The sequence below is a fragment of the Chionomys nivalis genome, chromosome 1, assembly GCF_950005125.1.
Source record: "Chionomys nivalis chromosome 1, mChiNiv1.1, whole genome shotgun sequence".
Taxonomy (NCBI): Eukaryota; Metazoa; Chordata; class Mammalia; order Rodentia; family Cricetidae; genus Chionomys; species Chionomys nivalis.
Genome location: NC_080086.1, coordinates 122,952,736 through 122,973,296, shown reverse-complemented (window position 1 = coordinate 122,973,296; position 20,561 = coordinate 122,952,736). Strand labels below are relative to the sequence as shown.

The 20,561-nt window shown below is 46.7% G+C and overlaps 1 protein-coding gene across 1 annotated transcript; it reads right to left on the bottom strand.

Moving 5' to 3' along the window:
- Positions 1-7,633: 7,633 nt before the first annotated feature.
- LOC130888526 (40S ribosomal protein S25-like) lies at positions 7,634-8,057 on the bottom strand. The gene has a single exon (XM_057791550.1). It carries the CDS (start codon positions 8,055-8,057, stop codon positions 7,680-7,682), a length of 378 nt encoding a protein of 125 aa, XP_057647533.1. The 3' UTR covers positions 7,634-7,679.
- Between the last annotated feature and the right edge of the window lie 12,504 nt (positions 8,058-20,561).

Here is a 20,561-nt window from a genome sequence, read left to right as displayed (position 1 = left end):
ATGTAGCTGACATCCCAGAACCAAGCATCATTCTTGGCCCCGATCCATTATCTGGTCCCAATAAGACAGTGTACTGTCCCCGCTGTCCTGAACCATGGCACATTGCATTGGCAGGATATTTTAGGATCTTGGGCATTAATCAATTAGTTAATCACAAATCAATAAACAAATGAGTCGAGACTCTCCCAGTAGCCACTTCGGCTTCTACATAGTGAACCACCCCTTTCTGCTCCATCCAGGACCCACTGTGGTCACAAATGCCTCCTATTAGTTCTTAGTTTATTTTGGGCACTGTAGATGCTGCCAGATGTTTACTTTTAATGTGAGGAGAATTACACTATTCTTGTGGTTGGGGATAAAAGGGAGAGTACAGGGCCATGGGGCTGAAAAGTCCCTCCACAGCTCAGCCCCTGGGATTTCTGCCCCCTCGCCTGCAGAAGTGATCCAGCCCCCACCCATATTGCCAAGTCAGCAGATCGACACTCTTCCAAGCATGGAGGGTGTCGCAGACTCCAGAGCCCAGCCGCAGCACACATGGCCCACCATGTGGGGCACATGTGTGTAACTGAGGTCACGCCTGGTCTCGACAAGCCCACACAGCACTGTGAGGGAGGTTCACTGCACTGCCCCTTTCTCACCTCACCTTTGGCAACACCTCCCTCTTTGACAAGATGAAAAGGAGGGGGAGACTTGGAATAATTTGAACTGTTTATGAAAGACACTCTGGAGTACAGCATATCAAGACTGACCTCAGAACCTGACAGAGCCTTACCCACTCACAGCCAAGCCTCTGTCTCCTGATGCCGTCACGACTTGCAGAACTTTCTCCCAGAGGGGAACTCAGGCTAATGGCAGAGGCCAGTATAAACACAGAACTTACATCTGGATTCAAAGCCTACCAAAGTTGGCAGGCAACTACCTATATCAACACCTTTGGAAACAGAGCTCAGCATCCCGCATCACTCTGGACCGCACTGTCTCTGCTGGGGTCTTTCAAGGAATTTGACTCATAAATCCTCTCGCCAGTCTCTTTTGATTCATCCTTCTCACCATCATGGACTCGAATAACCCAGAACATCTCCTCCCTTTCCTTTTTCCTTCTTGGTGCCTGGAATCAAAAAGAAAAGTCCTAGCTCAAACATGATCCCAATCACCTGCAGGGGCAAGAGTAGCAACAGGCTCGCCAGCAGTCCAGCCCAGCCAGATCCGGAGACAGAGCTATGGTTTATGAGTAAGACTGAGTTGGCTACAGCCCACATGCTGTATCACTCTAGGCATGCCTGGACAATGCATTGCCAATCTCCATGCCTAAGCCATGCATCCCAAACCCAGCAGTGATTGAGAACCTGTAGGGGAAAGGAGAACTCCCTTGGCATCTCTCATGAACTAGTTTCCCCAAGAATAAACGGGGTGCAGAAATCACTATGTCCAGATTTGATGTGGAAGGGTGAGCCGATCTCTAGCTATCCTGGGTCACCTCCCTCCTAGTCACCACACCACAGCATGGAACCATTTGTTTGGAAACAGAAGTAACCCAGCTAGTGTTCATTCTTCTTTGTCCTCCCCATGTCTCCTCTGGGAGCTACATTAAGGTGGTCTGTACTACCAGGTTCTCAATCTTCTCCTACATGAATGACTTTTAGCAACCTCAAGATGCCATCCCTCTCTCTCCATCCTCAGAATGCCCATTCCTCTCTCTCCATCCTCAAGACGCCCATCCCTTTCTCTCCATCCTCAAGACGCCCATCCCTCTTTCCCCTTTCCCTTCAAAAGATCTCTGAGAATTTAGCTACACTCACACACAAGTCCTGTTTTCCCACTGTTCCACAATGTTACCACCAAGAGACTACTCCTGAGGACCTCCCTGGGACCTGAGAGAATAAAGGGTCTGAGAAGTCCCAGCAGAGGTGTGGTTCCAGTCTCCTTCCTAGTGATGACCGAGGGTGACATTTCTGTCTTTGCAGGCTGAAAGGGTCCAAAGCCTTAGCCATGGCCTTCCCCTCTAGTTAGTTCATCTGAGACCAGGAACAGGTCATTGGAAACGGTAGAGTGTAGGATGTTGCTGGGGTGTTTGGTCTAGTGGTCAAGAGTTTGAAATCAAACTCCCTAGGCCTGAGTCCCACCTCCGTAACTTGAGCTTCAGGAGACCTTATGTAGATTCACATGGGTTACACTCAGTTGTTGCATCTGTGGAAAGGGGATGTCAGAGTGAGTATATGCCCTGTGGCGAGGGCAGGGGCCATAAAGTACAGAGCAAACTCACAAATCACTATGCCTGCCACAATGTAAGTCCTTTGTAAACACTGTCATTATCATTCTGGGTTTCCAGACCTGGTCCTCCCCTAATGGTCCTGAGAGGTGAATCCAGGCTCTCCCAGCTCTGTGTTTAGCCAGATGTGGCCAGCAATTGCAGCAGATGAGGCAGGCTGGGAGAGCTTGGAACCCGGCAGGACCACCCATCAGGCTTGGGAAGGTGCTGGCAGGACGGCCTCAGCTGCAGCTGCTGGGCAGCCATCCAGGGTGACAGGCACGAGGCTGTGTACAAGGGTGTGGAAGCAGACAACAGGTGGCAGCCCGGCAGCAGTACGAGGGTGGGGAGGGTGGAGCCGAGCAGCTAGCACTCGGTAGCAGGGTGTTCCTGGCAGCAGGTGGATCACAGCAATGGTCTTCAGAGGGGTCTGCTGAAGTCTCAGCGGTCAGGCAGCAGCAGGAACGTCTGTCTTCAGATCACAGAATGCAGAGAATGAAGGGGTAGAGCTAAGGGTGTGGGCACCAGGCAGGGAGGAGAGATGACAAACAGGGTCTCGAACCCAGGAAAACTGAAGAGTATCAGGAGTAGGACACGTGTTAGCAGAGACATCACCAGAAGACACACCACACAGAGGAGGGGAGCGGATGGCCATTAGCTGGGAGCACAGCAATGAGGCCCCTAGTCCTTCCCCAGTCACCAGGGCAAGCCTGGCACTGTATTGTCTCCGTGATGAAAGTGCAGGAGAAAGGAACCAGGATCTAAGCATCTCTCTCTCTCTCTCTCTCTCTCTCTCTCTCTCTCTCTCTCTCTCTCTCTATCTCTCGCTCGCTCGCTCGCTCTGTGTGTGTGTGTGTGTGTGTGTGTGTGTGTGTGGTGTGTGGGTGCCTGTGAGTCTGTCTCTCTGTTTATATCTTTCTGTCTCTCTCTTTCTATCTTTCCCTCTGTGTCTCTGTCTCTCTCTGTGTGTCTCTCTCTCTCTCTCTCTCACACACACACACACACACACAGGCTCCCAAACCATGCACTTTCTCATAGCCACTGGCCTTTGCAGTGAACATGGACATTTCTTTCTCTCTCTTTTGCTGTGTGTGTGTGTGTGTTATCTGGGTGCCTGTCTGTCTGTCTGTCTGTCTGTCTGTCTGTCTGTCTCTCTCTCTCACACACACACACACACACACACACACACAGGCTCCCAAACCATGCACTTTCTCTTAGCCACCCGCCTTTGCAGTAACATGGACAATACATAAGGGGCCCTGGGTTTTCTCCCCAGTAAGATGGCCTGACCAGCTAGTGACTTTGGGTGCTGCCTCAGCTTGCTTTCCATGTCACAGCAGGAAGTCTTAGACCTTAACCGTGGCCCGGAGAGAGGGCTTTGTGGGTAAGAATCCACACCGCTCTTACGGTTCCTATCATCCACATCAGGTAGTCTGTAACTCCAGTTTTTGGGGACCCAACACCCTCTTCTACCCTTAATGGGCGCTTGCATACCCTCATGCAGACATACACACTACACGTAATTAAAAATAATAAACTAAACTTTAATCCCAGTGCTCAGGAGGCAGAAGCAGGCAGATCTCTGTGAATTCAAGACTAGCCCAATCTACACCCATAGAGAGTTCTAGGACAATCAAAGCTACATAGTGAATACCGTGTCAAAATTAATTAATTAATTAATTATTATAAATGAAATCTTTTTGAAAGTTTTTCTCCCTCACAACCGATTTTCACTCTAGAAACTTTGCTGAGAGCTGGAGAGACTGCTCAGCAGCAGAGAACCTAAGTTCAACTCCCAGAGGCTGTAGCAAGCAGCTCACAGCTATCTATAGCTCCCAGCTCCAGGGGATCCAACTCTGGCTTCTGCAAGCACCTACGATCATATGCACATAACACACACACACACACATATATATAATTTAGAAAGTAATTTTTAAAAAAGAGAAAAAACCTTTTACTCTTACTCTGGCTATATAAGTATATGAAATGCTCAATGCAGTCACTGACAAAAAAAATCATACATTTATTTTAAATAAAGTCTTTGTTATTTGTATAATCTTAACATTTATTAAAGATAAAAGCAAAGTTACATACTAATAAAGTGGATGTGTTTATTTTTACATAAAAATTAAATTTTGGCTGAATAGTTGATTCTGCAAGACACAGAACATATTTAACATTTTTCAAAGTTGATTGACATTTTAATTTTATACTCAATTATTTATATCAATGCTGAGAATGCCCCTTTGCCTAAAAATATAGCACAAAATGGCAGAAATGTGTTTAGGACCCATTTCCGAAATTGTTGGAAATTTTGCCTAATCCCAAGCCAAAGCTCACTGAATAATTATTGTAAAATCCTGTCAGCAACTCAGATAGCAGCAGTCTAAACTGAACATTATGAACCAGTATAATCCAAATATGTACTAATGTGATACTTACACACCAAGAAATGATAGTAGGAAAGACGAAAAAGTCCTTGTTTTTCTTAATTAAACCATTATGTTTTACAACAATGAAAGCTTTGTGTGGACAGTAGAAACGCTAATTCACAGCCCTCAGTATTTTTTTAATCTGAGCCAGGGTGTTCTGGCTAGTGTACACTGGCTTTGTGTGACCAGGGTGTTTCCGGTAGTGTACACTGGCTTTGTGTGGCCAGGGTGTTCTGGCTAGTGTACACTGGCTTTGTGTGACCAGGGTGCTTCAGGTAGTGTACACTGGCTTTGTGCGGCCAGGGTGTTTCAGGTAGTGTACACTGGCTTTGTGTGGTGTGACAGTGTGCACAGAGCAATGTGCCTACTGTGTGTGCTCAGAACTAAAACTGTATTGGAATTGTGTGACACAGTTCAGGACAGCACCGCCAGAAACACCTGGAAATCATTAGACATTTGATTTTGAAATTTTTGTTTACATTAAAATATTTCATTACATTTATAGGCTAGTTTATTTGTGTGTGTATCGTGTAGGTGGAGGGCAGAGGGCGATTTGCAGGAGTTAGTTTTCTCCTTCTACTCATGTGGGTTCCAGGAATCAAACTCAGGTCATCCGGCTTCACAGCAAATGCCTTTCTTTACTCATGGAATCATCTTGCTGGCCCCTTGCTGTTATTGTTATTATCATTACCATTATCATCACCACCATCATCATTACATTTTGATCAATTTTTGCTGTTTTGTGTTTAGAAAGCTTTTACTGTTTCCCAGTTTTTTGTGACCTTCATAAGTGACTGGGTGGTCACTTGATCCCATATGGGTCAGTGTAAGAAGCCATGGGATAGAGTAAACTTGCTAATGGAAAGAAGATGGGCTCACCAGACACGGTGGTGCACGCCTTTAATTCCAGCATTCAGGAGGCAGAGGCAGGTGGATCTCTGCGAGTTCAAGGTGAGCCTGGTCTACATAGCAAGTTCCAGGCCAGTCAAGACTCTATAGAGAAACCTTGTCTTGAAAAGAACCTGAATAAGTAAAGAAGGTGGACCTTTTTACCAGAGCTGAGCCTATGGCATCCCTCTGGAGTTAGGACTGTGGCTCTGTGATTGAAAAACCAGATCCCCCTTGGCTTTCAGGCCTCCTGGGTGCATAAAAGGCAGGCTGTCCATGATAGCAGACTGGCTCTTTGCAACAGAGGAAATGTCATAGGAGATGCACAGTTGACAGTATCAAGAAGCCAGGGCTGTCTAGTAGGAACCACAGCCATGGAGAGGAGACACCTGGTATGAACTGGAACCATGAAGAGTCCCAGATCCTGCTAGAGACCCCATAGAATTGAACAGAGTTCCCCAAACTTTCCCTTCTCTACCTTCTTTCAATCTTCTCCCGGGGTCCCATTGGTTAAACTCACTTGTAAGTATAAGGCTTGGAGTCTGGAAGAGGGACTCCCTGAAGATGGAGTCTGTGGTAGTTTGAGATGTTCAATATTCTTAGACATTTGAATACTTGATCTCCAGTGGGAAGCTGTTTGGGCATGATTAGGAAGTATGGGGTTGCTTCGGGAAGTATGTCACTGGGGGCAGGTTTTGAGGTTTCAAAAGACCAAGGTCATTTCAAGTTAGTCCTCAGTCTCCTGCTTGTGGTTAGCGCTGTGAGCTCTCAGCTGTTCATGTCACCAGGTTTTTGCCCATCATCATGAACTCTAACCCTAGCACCGGAAACCCAAAGAAGGGCTTTCTTTTCTAAGTTGTCTTGGTCATGGTGTTTTATTACAATAGAAAAGTCGGGCAGTGTTAGCGCATGCTTTTAATCCCAACACTTGGAAGGCAGAGGCAGGCAGATCTCTGTGAATTCAAAGACAGCCTGGTCCACAGAATGAGTTTCAGGACAGGCTCCAAAGCTACACAGAGAAACTCAGGCTCAAAAAACTGAAAAATAAATACATACATACATACACACATTCATATATATGCATATAAAATAAAAAATAATATTCCACAACACATACCTGTTGTTCTCATGGCTACTACTACAACAATAGACAAATAACCATGGGAGAGGGCCTGGCTGATCCCAGCTCCTTCCTTCAGAAGTGTGGGGGAAATGGCAAAGGTCAGCTAACTATTTCCCTGGGAAATACATGGTGTGCATGCACTTACTAAGGGGCAGGGCGCTGCTGGTTCCTTGGGGACTGGTTGGGAAGGGTGATTGGAGGATACAGAGACATAAGCATCTGAGACGCCAGCCCCCTTCTGGGGCCACCCAAGCAGGGAGAGCCCAGTGTCCTGCCACAACCTGCCTTGTATAAACATGTACATTTTTTCATAACAAAAAAGAAAAAAAGAAAAAAAAAGTAACTAATACAGAATCCCTGAAGAGTAGCCCAAGAAGGTCAAAGAATCAAAGAGGTAACTGGCAATCACTAGTGAAGATTGGCAGCCCACACCAAGCCTTGGATGAGTGTTTTGACAGTGTCTCTTTTCTAGAGAAATCTAGAAGTAGTTCCCCATGGGAAGCATCCTCGGAGAGGACTCACTCTGTAAGCCTGGCTTATAGGCAAGTCCATTGAGCATTTTCTTGATTGATAGTTGATGCAAGATGGCCCAGCCCACTCTGGGTAGTGCCATCCCTGGGCAGGTGGTCCTGTGTATAGGAAAGCAGGCTAAGTAAGCCCTGGGGAGCAAACCAGTAAGTTCTACCATGGTTTCTGCCTCAGGTCCTGTCTTCAGGTTCCTGCTTGAGTTCTTGCCCTGGTGTCCCTCCATGGTAGATGTGACCTGAGGGCTCTAAAGTAAACCTTTTCTTTCCCACATTGCTTTTGGTCATGATGTATATCCCAGCAACAGGAAAGTGACTAAGAACATCATGTAGGATGCTACTCCCTGAAGGAAACTGAGCCTCACCTACAAACAAGAGGTGTGCTTCCCAGAAGCCATCTGTCTTTTTTTTTTTTTGATTTAATAAAGTTTTATTTTTCCAAATGTACAGCTGATTGAACCTGTTCATGCATCTTCACCAGCAGCTGGGGCATCTCCACCCTTTGTGTTTCTGGTGTAAATTACTTGGGCTCTGTGCTTTGAAACCAGCTTGATAAGCCCTTTACTAAGGAGCTCCTGAAGAGCCGCCCTGGCTAAGGAAATGCGAATCTTCAGTCTCTCAGAGACCACGGCTGGAGTAATAAGTTTATAGTTGGGAACTTCCTTACAGAGTTTGTCGTATGTAGCCTTGTCAAACAAGACTAGATTGTTGAGCTTGTCCCGAACTTTGCCTTTGGACCACTTCTTCTTTTTGGCTTTGCCACCGGACTTATTTACTGGGTCTTTGTCTTTTTTGGCCGACTTTCCAGCATCTTTCTTCTTCTTGTCATGCTTGGGCGGCATGATGAAGTTCGGAGAGTGGCGACGACCAAGCCATCTGTCTTTATCAGAGGTTGGGCCTGGTCTCCTCTAGGAGGCTCTTGGAGCAATTTCTTGCCTTGTTAGAAAACATTCCCTGTGCTTTGGGGAATTGCCAGGTGTCTGGCTATAGATTAGAAGGGAGGCCTTCTTATCCAGGGCATCGAAACTCTCACTATTCTCTTTTAGAAAACCAAAAGGCTTCCTCCTCCTCCTCCTCCTCCTCCTCCTCCTCTTCCTTCTCTCCCTCCTCCTCCTCTTCCTCCTCCTCCTCTTCCTTCTCTCCCTCCTCCTCCTCCTCCTCCTCTTCCTCCTCCTCCTCCTCTTCCTTCTCTCCCTCCTCCTCCTCCTCTTCCTCCTCCTCCTCCTTCTTCTCTCCCTCCTCCTCTTCCTCCTCCTCCTCCTCTTCCTTCTCTCCCTCCTCCTCCTCTTCCTCCTCCTCCTTCTTCTCTCCTTCCTCCTCCTTCTTCCAGTCCTCTACTTTTTCCCCAAACCCAGATGCATGTGATCCAGCCTCCCCCAGGCTTTTTCAAAGGGTTTCCCTCAGGAACTTGACCTTGAGCTGGCATTCTTCTGCTTCCAAAGCTCATCATTCCTCCCAGGCATAACACGTGCCACTCTCCACATCCACTCCACTAGCCAGTCCTGATATTCTAGGAAGCCCCTCCCTTCAAAATCCTCAACACAGGGGCCTAGGAATGAGAATAAGGGAGCGTGGGAAAAGTCAAAGGATACTTCTAAAATTCTCGGAAGCTTTTCTGGCCTTTCCCAGTGTGGACTGAGAGCTGGAACAGGAGTCCAAAAGAACATGCAAAGGATGAATAGTCTCTGTATGCTACCTAAAACATCCCTTGTTGACTGAGTTTTCTGTCCTGCAGTTGGCAAGTCCCAAAGAAATCACACAGGTCCACACCAATCATAAACCGATTGGCCCATTAGCTCAGGCTCCTTATTAACTCTTATAACTTATATTAACCCATTATTCTTATCTATGTTAGCCACATGGCTCGGTACCTTTTTCGGCAGGGCAGGTCACATCTTCCTTCTTCCATGTCTGGGCAGGACTGGGGAGGAATGGGCTTCCTCCTTCCTAGAATCCTCCTGTTCTCATTGACCTGCCTCTACTTCCTGTCTGGTTATCCCGCCTATACTTCCTGCCTGGTTACTGGCCAATCAGCATTTATTTAAAACATAATTGACAGAATATAGACAATTGTCCCACACCAGTCCCTCAGCAATCACAGACTCCAAGGATGAATAGTCTTTGTATGCTACCCAGAACATCCCTCAGCAGTCTCAGACTCAAAGGCTGGAGTTTACTGGTTTCTGGGTGTTATGTAAGTTCCCATGAACAGGGGTCAGATCCTCATAGCACAGAGTTCAGCACACGCCCACCCTCGCTGCATCACACAAATCCAGGAAAAACCTCCACAATGCCTCTTCCCCAGGCTGTCCGGATATAGTACCAGATGTGATTGCTGTTTCAGTGTGAATGTTGGCAACTGGTGAAAAGGCAAGACCGTAGCTTAGGGTAGAACATTTACCTAGGGTGTCTAAAGCCCTGGTGCCTCGGTCCCATCTGCAATATTACAGAAGGAAAGAAGAAAGAAGGATAAGGGAGGGGGGAGGAACAAGAGGGATGGGAATGAAAGGAGGGAGTAAGGGGAATGGAGGGAGGGACGGAGGGAAACATTAGTGAATCCTCACCCTTACTATGTCACCAAGGATGATCTTCATCTTTAGTCCCCCTGCCTCCACTCCCTTTGTGTTTCAACTATAGGCTTATGCCACTATGGGATTTATGCGGTGGTAGGAATCAAACCCAGGGCTTCCTGAATGCTAGCCAAGCACTCTACCAACTGAGCTACGTTCCCCACCCCAGAAATTTAACAGTGAAAGACAGTAGCAACAGAGCATTACACTAAGAAGTAAGGGACCGTCCTAAGTGTGGAACCCCATACAGCTGCCCAGAAGACCCTACCAGTGGAACCTGCCATGGACCCAGGCAATGTATATGTTAATTTGTCTCAAAAGATGCCACCATGAACTCCTTATCTCCCTGTGCCTACATGGCATTCCAACAGTAAGAGGCAAAGCGTCATCCCCTTCCTTTCTTGTGCTGGCAATGATGTCCTTGTTCCTCCAAGGTTCATCTACTACAAGAAGCCCGGACCTAGTGGAATGCTTGCTCTGAGAATATTTCTTCCTAGAGCACAGTTGATGCGCACTGAAAAAAGCCCTGGGGGGGGAGACTTGGATAAGTGAACAGCCCTGGAGGAGCCCCAGATGGCCAACCAACAACAACTTTCAGCCTTGTGAGTGAGCCACAGTGACTGCAGCCAGATAAAGGACCCCAAGTGAAAACCACCCGACTGAGGCAGTCAACCCACAAAAGCGTAAAGAAAACTAAGTCGTCCTGAGTCTCAAACTTTTGTATGAGTTTCCTGTGCAACAATAGCTAACTGGGACGTGCTCCAAGAAATGACGTTTGCTTCAAATATACTGTGAACGCCCTGGGATGCTTGCTAGCAGAGCGCTGGTTGGGCACACAGTAGGAGCTCAGGGAGGCTGATGTCTGGGCTGACAGTGCTGGCACCAGACATGTGGGCTCCCTGACCCAGGCCGTGCCCTCTTTCCTTCTCCCTCTCTCTCTCTGACAGATACTCTTTGTGATTAAATATTTGCCATCTGGTTTAAACCTGCCATCTCCCTAGCTAACGAGGATGCGGATGCTGCTGTCTCCAGAGATTCACGACCGCTTCCTCTCGCCCCACTCCTGCTCATCCTATCTCAGGAAATGAAAAGCAGTTCTCCCCCAGGGCCTGTTTACCCACAGCAACGTAACAGGGTTCCAAACCTAATCTCACAGCCAGTTCCAATATCTGTCTTTACTGCAGTAATAAGACAGATTCCGCACCTGCCCACAGAGTCTGGCCTCTGTGCCTGTGTTGCCCGCATGTTTCTGTAGGATCTTTAAACATCTGATTAAATTTCATGCTTCAGATGAAAAGTTCTGAAGATGAAAGATTATCAAACTTTCATCAACCCTACTCTCTGTTTGGCAGTTCTTCACACCCCCGAGTCTCCCCTCACCCCCTACCTCCCCAAAGTCCTGTGTGTCCTGTGAATTCCATTCCCAGTTGCTGGCCACACTCACCTTTCCCGCCTTCAGCCCACCCCTGATACACATGCCACAGACCCAAGAAGAATTCCTGTGGGCGTACAGCAGGAGGCTGGCAAGAGCTGGGAGACAATAGGACTCCAGATATGTCTCAGTGAACAAAAATGGGCCTGGGGGCTTGGGATACAGCTTAGTTGATAAATAAAAAAAATACTTGCCTAACATGCATGAAGCTCTGTGTTCAAATCCCGATACCACGTAAAACCGGGCATGGTAGCACATGCATGTAATCCCAACACTTGGGGGCCAGGGAGCGGAAGTAGAAAAATTTGAGGTCACCTCAGTTACAGCGCAAGGTCAAGACCAGTCAGGGTTACTTGAGAGCTCACCCAAAAGAAGAAGGAGGAGGAATAAGAAGAGGAGGAGGAGGAAGAGGAGAGAAGGAGGGAAGAAAGGAAACGAATGGAGGAAAGAAGGAAGGAAGGAAGGAAGGAAGGAAGGAAGGAAGGAAGGAAGGAAGGAAGGAAGGAAGGAAGGAGCTAGAGAGATGGTTCAATGGTTAAGAGTACCATCTGAACAACCACCAAGGCTGGAATTTGGATCCAAGCATCCATCCAAGCCAGATAGCACTCCCATGCCTCTAACTCCAGTTCCAAGAGGAGTACAGACAGGGGATCACTGGGGCATGTTAGGTTCCAGCTTAGATGAGAAAACATGAGCCTTAGGTCTTAGGGAGAGACCTTGCCTCAAAGAAATAGGCAGAAGACGGCAGAGGAGGATACCCAACAGGCTCTGAGAGCGTACTCAGACATGCGTGTATTGACATACACAACACATTCACACACTAATAAACAAATAGACAAATAAAAAGAGGCTGAGACCTCAGACTAGCATTCCTTTCTGATGTGCTACTGACTTGTTCCCATGCAGAAAATGTAATCTCTGCCACCCAAATTTACCTCTCCCTGATGTGGTCAGACAGTGACCAGAGGCACAGTTCACATGCATGTCCCTCCAGCTGTATGCTGCGTTCCTTGAGAAAACAAAAAGATCCAGAGGGGCCCGTGCCAGGATCCATCTACACAGGCTGGCTCTTACTTTCATCTCTTTTTTTTTAAATATTTATTTATTTATTATGTATACAACATTCTGTCTGTGTGTATGCTTGCAGGCCAGAAGAGGACACCAGACCTCATTACAGATGGTTGTGAGCCACCATGTGGTTGCTGGGAATTGAACTCGGGACCTTTGGAAGAGCAAGCAATGCTCTTAACCTCTGAGCCATCTCTCCAGCCCTTACTTTCATCTCTTGAACACGCATGCGTGCCACTTTCAAGATCGTGGTTGTCAGAAAGAATCCCCAGGCCGTTCTCATTTATCACATTACTTGCAAGTCGCATGTGCAGCCACCAGCGGACAGTGGTCTCATGGCCAACAACTATAATGCAACAGGAAGCGGTTTTTGAGATCATGACTGGTTTTTCCTCCCAGGGGTTCCCATCTGTCTTCCCAATCCCCACCCCTCACCCAGTTCCTATGCAGGCAGCCAGAATCTTGGATGCTGTCTGCCTCCAGGGAGAGCTGTGATGGGGAGAAGGGAGAAGACTGACTTTTATATCTGGACAAGATTAAAGCATTTATGAGAAACATTTTGAGGGGGAATAGGGCTTCTCTCCACCCATCCTGTGTACCCATAAAAATAAACGATGACGAATCCTCAGAAACGGTACAGGGAGGAAAGAGAAGGGAAGATGGGAGCAGAGAGGCGGGTGGGTCCAGGCACAGTCCTGGTTGTGAGGGGCTCACACAGAGGGCATGGACAGCATGATGACCAGAGGCCTCTGTGAAGGTCAGAGCTGGCTCCCAGAACCCTGGGCTCCATCCATCAGCCACTGCCCCCACTGGCTTCCTCATCGGGTTTGTCAGGCCTTCCTTCTTCCACGAAAGCGTCATGAGCCAAATTGTCCTCTCCTCATCCAAGTGTGCTCCCACCCCACCTCCATAATGTATCTAGATACCTAAGTCTTCATTAAAAGGAAGTTAGATTCTCAACCCCACAGCACCATCACCAACTCTCATGCACCTCCCGAAAAGCGGCTCCAAACCCCACAAAGACCACGAGCTAAATGAGAGATGGGTTTTCTCAGTTACAAGGCAGACCTAGCTCCTGCTGGAAGTCAAGTGTCTACTTAGGGCTTCCCTGTTCCGTTAGCTTACTGTGCGCATTTCTCCTGCTCAGCCTTAAACACCAGCCTTGGCCTTGGCCTTGGCCTTGTCACGGATCCTCCTTAGGGTCGTCTGTAGCCTTTTCTTCTACTGCTCCCCACCCTGCATTGCACTTTAATGGATGCGGATGGGTCTGGCTCTGTGACTGGACTGGAGCACCTTGGGAGCACTCACCTCGTTGTCGCATGCCTCATAACAAACATAACACGCATAAACTCGCACTTGGGGAGCTCAATTAAATTGTGCATCCCATTCCCTTTCTCATTAAAACTCCTCGCCTAAAACTGTTACAGAGCAAGGGGCATGGTCATAAGAACAAAGAATCAGAGGGGCCAGTGCAGTAGGTCACTGTTCGTTCCCACCTGCTCTTGACCTTGCTGCCAGTTCTCCTTGAGCCACGGCTCTGAGCTTGTTACTTCTGCCTGCTCACTTCCCAGCTCTGCCTGAGTTCTCCCACCAGGAGCCCCCATCATGCTCTTGGTCATTTTAAGATGACTTTAAGATTGTCTCATTCAAACTCCCTCAAATTTCTGTTGTTCTGTCTTAAAATCTTTCTGAATTAGTTGGGTTAAGGTGGAAACAGGGGACTTTTCACACTTCGTTGTCAGATCAGTAAAACCCTAATAGTCAGGCTGGTGACATGGCTCAGCAGGTAAAAAACATTTGCTCCCCAAGCCTGATGACCTGAGTTCAATTCCTGGCATTCACAGAGGGGAGATCTGACTCCCAGAGTTGTACTCTGACCTCTTTATGTGCACTATGACAGGCACACACACTCTCTCTCTAGAAATGGTATCAAATTTGTAAACACATATAACTTCTGCCCTAGTCACTCAACTTCTAAAGAAATCCTCTGAGGTGGTCTTTGAAGTGTTGTTTGTGAACTAACTGCATCCTTCCAACCTTGACTTTGTTCCATTTTTGCTTTCTGGGCATCAGCCATTGTTCAGTTCCTCTTTCTTCTCTTTAATATTCTGAAAGTCCCCAAGTCTTCATTCTAAAGTCCCCTTCTCAGTGCCTCATGCCCCAGCTAATTTCTCCACCTCGTTCAGGTCTTCCACAAGTCCCCTAGAGACTCTCAGGGGACTCTTGAAGAGAGAACACACTTGGAAAAGCATAGGAAGTGGTCTTGAGGAGGACCATGGTGGGACAAAGAGCAGTGAATCCATCCAGCTGGCTTCCCCAGCTCAGCCACACTGCTGCCCGTCCGACTGCATGGGCACAATCCGTGTAGTCTGAGTTTCACCAAAATACCTCTCTCTCTCTCTCTCTCTCTCTCTCTCTCTCTCTCTCTCTCTCTCTCTCTCTCTCTTTCTCTCTCTCTCTCTCTCTCTGTGTGTGTGTGTGTGTGTGTGAGAGAGAGAGAGAGAGAGAGAGAGAGAGAGAGAGAGAAAGAGAGAGAGAGAGAGAGAAAGAGAGAGAAAGAGAGAGAGAGAAAGAATGGGAAGAGAAATGTATTTTTATTTTAAAAAAATAACAGAAACAAGGGCTAGGAAGATAAAATGCTTGCTGAACAAGTTCAAGGACCAGAGTCTGGATTCCCACAATCCATGTTAAATACTGGGTGGGCATGGTGGTCTTCCTATAATTCTAGCACTCAGAAAGCAGAGAAGCAGAGACATGGGGCTCCCAAAACACCCTGGCTAACCAGACCAATCCTTCCGGATATTCTCTGGATTCAGCTGAGACTCAAACTCTGTGAATATGGTGAAGAGCAATTGATGAAACCTCTTCAGTGTTAACCTCGGATCTCCATATGTATACGCACATGTATGACCTGCACATAGATGTGTGCCTACATACATGCAAACTTGAGTCTTCACGTCACATATGAAAGAAAAAAGGTGATCAAATGACATCTAATATCAACCTCTGGATTCCAAGTACATGTGCACACACCCAGATGAACTATTAAATATTAGCATTCAGTATGTGTGTGCTATGAACTATTAACATATGAACTATTAATGATATCACATATGTGTAGGTACATATGCACACATGTTTATCAAATAAAAACCAATTTAAAATGTAAAATAGAAACAAATGAGGCTGTGTGTTTCTATCTGAAAGTAATAATCACTTGGTAAGATTCCCTTATAATACCTGTGGAACCGCAGACTTTCATTTTCTACCCTCCAGTTCTGTGAACAACCCCACAGCAGAGCTTTATTTCTCTGTACATTTTTAATTTTTGTTGATCTTTATACAAGTTTAAATGTGTTTTTTCAACCATATAAATTTTTAAAAAGCAAAAAAACAAAATAAACTCTTCTCTAAAATAATAATAAACTGCTCTCTCTCTCTCTCTCTCTCTCTCTCTCTCTCTCCCTCCCTCCCTCCCTTCACCCAGGCATCAAGCCTTCTTCCTAGAGTCAGAGACTGTCTCTGTGCCAGCATATAGAAATGGGCGTGTGTGGATCATACTCTGTCTGCCCGGGTCACTGGCCGCTTCCCCACGGTATCTAGGGCTGTTCTATAACGCTCTTCTACTAGTTTGACGTTCCATGACCCACACACAAGTCCCATTGGTGGACGCTTGGCTTCTTTCTAGACGTTTGCTGTCACAAACATACTACAATAAATGTCCACGTTTCCCATTACCTAAATGTTAGAAAAAATGTCCGAAATAGAGCTTCTATGTCAAAACAAATGTGTGTGTAAAATGTTGGTAGATACTGCCAGACTGCCCTCCAGAATGCCTACTTAATGCTTCCACCAATAATATGTGACTGTGGTTTTACTTGAGTAAAAACGTCATCCTCCATGTGTGTTGATATTTTCCGATATGACGTATGAAGAATATATTTTGTTACAATTTTAATTTGGATTTCTTTTATGGATATGTGAAGTTGAGAAAGCCATGCTTGGAAGGACAAATTGGTCCCCAAATGCCTGACTCTAAATCCCAGTACAACTGCGTATTAGCAGTGCTGGCTAGCTCCATGTCAACAGTACACAAGCTACAATCACCTGGGAAGAGAAAACTCCCATTGAGAAAATGTCTCCGTTCGATTTGCCAGTGAGCAAGCCTGTGGTGCATTTCCTTAGTTGATGATCGATGTGGGGTGATCTAGATCACTGTGGGCAATGCCACCTCTACGCTGGTGCTCCTGGCTTATATAGGAAACCAGGCTGAGCAAGCCACAGGGAGAAAGACAGTAAGCAGTGTTCTTCTACAGCCTCTTCTTTCAGTTCCTTCCTCCAGGTCCCTGTCCTGCTGGAGTTCGCTCCCGCCCTGACTTCTCTCAGTGATGGACTGTGATGTGGAACTATAAACTGAAATAAACCCTTTAACCTCCCCCGAACCATCACCAATTGCTTTTGGTCATGTTTATTACAGCAATAGAAACTTAAGACATTAGTTGATGTCAGGTGTAGTGGCTTGCACCTTTAATGCCAGCACTCAAGAGGGAGAGGCAGGTAGATCTCTGAACTGAAGGCAAGCCTAGTCTACAGAGTGAGTTCCAGGACATCCAGGGCTACACAGAGAAACCTTGTCTTGAAAAGTGGAAACCGAAAAAAAGGGTTGAGTGACTTGGGCAACTTCCTTAATTTCTTCAATGTCTTTGAGTTTTTTATTCTTGACCTTTACTTTGGAGATCTCTCTCTCTGTCTCTCTCTCTGTCTCTGTGTGTGTGAGAGAGAGACAGACAGACAGACAGAAAGAGAGAGAGACAGAGACAGAGAGACAGAGAGAGACAGAGAGAGAGACAGAGAGACAGAGCATGCATTGGTCTCTCTAAAAGATAAACTCTATATATTTAGGAAAGTAGCTGTGGCATTGGTGTAGCAAGTACTTTCCCAGCATGCCCTTGTCTTTTGACTTTGTTTAGGGAATTTGGAGCCCCAAGTGTAGCTTTTTTTTGTTTTTTAATCTTTGCTCTTTGGGAGCCTACCACCTAGCTCCCAAATAAACACACAAGAGACTTATTCTTACTTATGAATGCCTGACCTTGGCTTGGCTTGTTTCTAACCAGTTTTTCTTAAATTATCCTGCCTATTTTTTTGCCTCTGGGCTTTTACCTTTCTCTATTCTATATACCTTTCTTTCCTTCTTACTCCGTGACTGGCTGTGTGGCTGGCCCCTGGCATCCTCCTCTCTGTCTCCTTTTCTCCCTCCTCTCCCTCTTCTCTCTTCTCCTATTTATTTATTCTCTCTGCCTGGCAGCCCCATCTATCCTTTCTCCTGCCCAGCTTTTGACTGTTCAGTTCTTTATTAGACCAATCAGGTGTTCTAGACAGGCAAAGTGACACAGCTTCACAGAGTTAAACAAATGCAACATAAAAGAATGCAGCCCATCTTTGCATCATTAAACAAATATTTTGCAGCATAAGTGGATGTAACACGTCTTAAACCAATATTCCACAACAAGCAGCTCCTGTAAGGCTCCTTTCCTATTGGTGAGAGCTCAATAGCTCTCCATTGCCCACTGAGCTAAGCGCTGGCTTCACCACACAGGCATCTGACTATGACACCAACTTCTCAGTTGCTGTATCTCTACATGGTCTCCAGCCGCTCGTCCAACTCCACTTCTCAATGCCTCCTGAATAGCTCTTTCTACCTCCCCCCTTCATTCACTGGTCAAACCTTCTGCCCATCTCTACCTATAAAAAGGCTCCTCACATTCCAGGACAGGCTCCAAAGCTACAGAGAAACCCTGTCTCGAAAAAACCGGAAAAAAAAGGTTCCTCATTTTTCAAAATTCACCCCCAAATTTCATTTTCTGTGATGTCTCCATCAAATAATGCTCATCTTCAAAGTATTTGATTTTTTTTTCTCTTGAGATATATATCTGAATCTCCTTAAATAATTGTCCCCTTTGGGAGCTGGAGAGATGGTTCAGAGGTTAAGAGCTTTGACTGCTCTTCCAGAGGTTCTGAGTTCAGTTCCCAGCAACCACATGGTGGCTCACAACCATCTATAGTGAGATCTGGTGCCCTCTTCTGGTGTGCAGGCAGAACACTGTATACATAATAAATAAATAAATCTTTGAAAAAAATAATTTTCCACCCTCAACTTCACCAAGAATTCTTCAGAAAAGTATGAAGGGGAGCTGCATTTCTCTCTGTTCTGCATCTACCTCAACTCCACACCCTTCTGTTGAGGTTAGCCGTCCACGCCAGTAGTCAGACTGGGGGAGCCACTGCCAATGTGGTAAACCACATAAGTCAGACGCTGGACTGGGACTGTCTACCCTAGCTGGTCTCTTGCTATTCCTGATGGTAAATATGGGTTCCAGTTGTGTAACTGCAAGTCAAGACCTACCTCACTCAGAAGAGGACTTGCTCTCTGGTCCTCAGTTCCCACATCCTAACACTCAATCCATTGTCACACTGTCTGTCTCCCTTGGATATTAAGTGGCAGCAACAGCTCTTATGATTGATCTCACTCACATATCACCCATTTCAAGTCCAGGAGGAATGAAACTATTTGCTTCCCTGTCCGCAGCTCTAGCTGACTTTCTCTGTTCTTCACAGGATGTAATGTACCTCTACCCCCTTGGTCACAGCTATGACCTCAAGAATGTATCACTCTGGTTAGTCAGGCCTGAGTTCAGAGGCAAGACCTGAGGATTATACAAACATACAGTGTACAGCATGGCATAACTCCACAGAAGGAAACCGAAGTGCTACTACCAAGATAAGCAAGATCAGAAGCATGGGGTCAGCAAGATGGCCTGGTGGGTAAGACACTTGCTGCCAAGCCTAATGACCTGAGTTTGCTCCCCGGAACCCACATTGTGAAAGCAAAGAACCAACTCTCTTACTCACCTGCCTAACGCACAAAATAAATACTGTAATAATATAACAACAATAACAGAAGCTGTTGTGCGGAAATACCAGATACCTACTTAGCAGAACACAGACCATGACTCCTCTCCTGAAAGAGAGGGGGTGACTTAGAAACCCCCACCCCTGAGCTATTTCTCTCCTTCCTGCCATTCTTCCCTGCCACAGAGGTAGTTCCAGCTTCCAAGCACAACATGGTCCCCCAAGGTTTGTGGCTCAGCCGCAGGACCAGTGTGAACAGATCTTAACCAAACCCCAGACCAGGCTATGGCTGGCGTGGTCCAGCCAGCTCCAAGTTATTAGATCCAGGAGCCCCAGTCCCAAGAGTTGCAGGATTGTTTATCTTTGTTGGGGAAAAACTGTAGCCAGAGCCATAAATCACTGCCCAGCTGGATGGCTTCATTGAAATGTTTGTTTAAACAATGAAATCTCCTGACAGACTGAAAATATAGAATGGATCACCCTGTCCCTCCTAGGCCCAGTCTCACAGGCTACATAGAGCTAAGGACTTCGAAGAGGGACTCAGAATTGGTTCCCACCCCCAATATCAACCCCAAAGAATGAAGCCACAGCATGGCTAATCTGAAACAGCAGATAATGCAAAAGCCATGTCTATCAATCTTTGAAATCCAATCTCTGGAGTGGTTCGCATTGGACGTGCCTTCTGAATGCAAGGAGCATTTCTTGACTAATGTGAACAGGGAGGCGCATGAGGGGCAGCTGCCAGAGGAATACTCCATGAGGCACGTCAGGAACGCTGCTTCTGCCCGACCAGCTGCAGAGCCTGGGCAGAATAGTTCTCTGTCTCTGAGCCTCAGTTTCCTGGCTTGTGGGTGAGGGTCGCATGTTTCCTTCCAGCTCTTGTCTGCTACAGAAGCTAGCTGCGCAATTATACCACGAGAGAAAAACCAGATAAACAGGAGGGGTCAGGAAAGGAGAGGGAGAGAGCGAGACATGGAATGTTGAAGCAGGCAGTTCCTTCAAGTCTGTTTCTTCCAACCTTAGATGTTTTCCTCCAAGTACTTTTCCTCTTCAGGGTATAGGGGAGCCGGGAAAGCGGCTGGCTAAGTGATCAGTTAGCTGAACCATAACAAGGGCCTGGTGCCTCCTCCTCCTTTGGGGAGGAGGAGGAGACAATGAGTGGGCACCCATCTCAGGATGGACAGAGACCAAGTCAGGCCTCAGATCTGGAGCCTGTGCTACCTACCGTCCTGGGAGCTGTTAGGACTGGTGAGACTGGATGCAGGCAGGAGAGCACCTAGAGGCTCCTCACCCTTCCTTCCTCCCCTCCTTCTACTCCTACTCCTCACCTCCTTCCTAAAGCAAAGAAGACAACAGAGGTCTGTGCA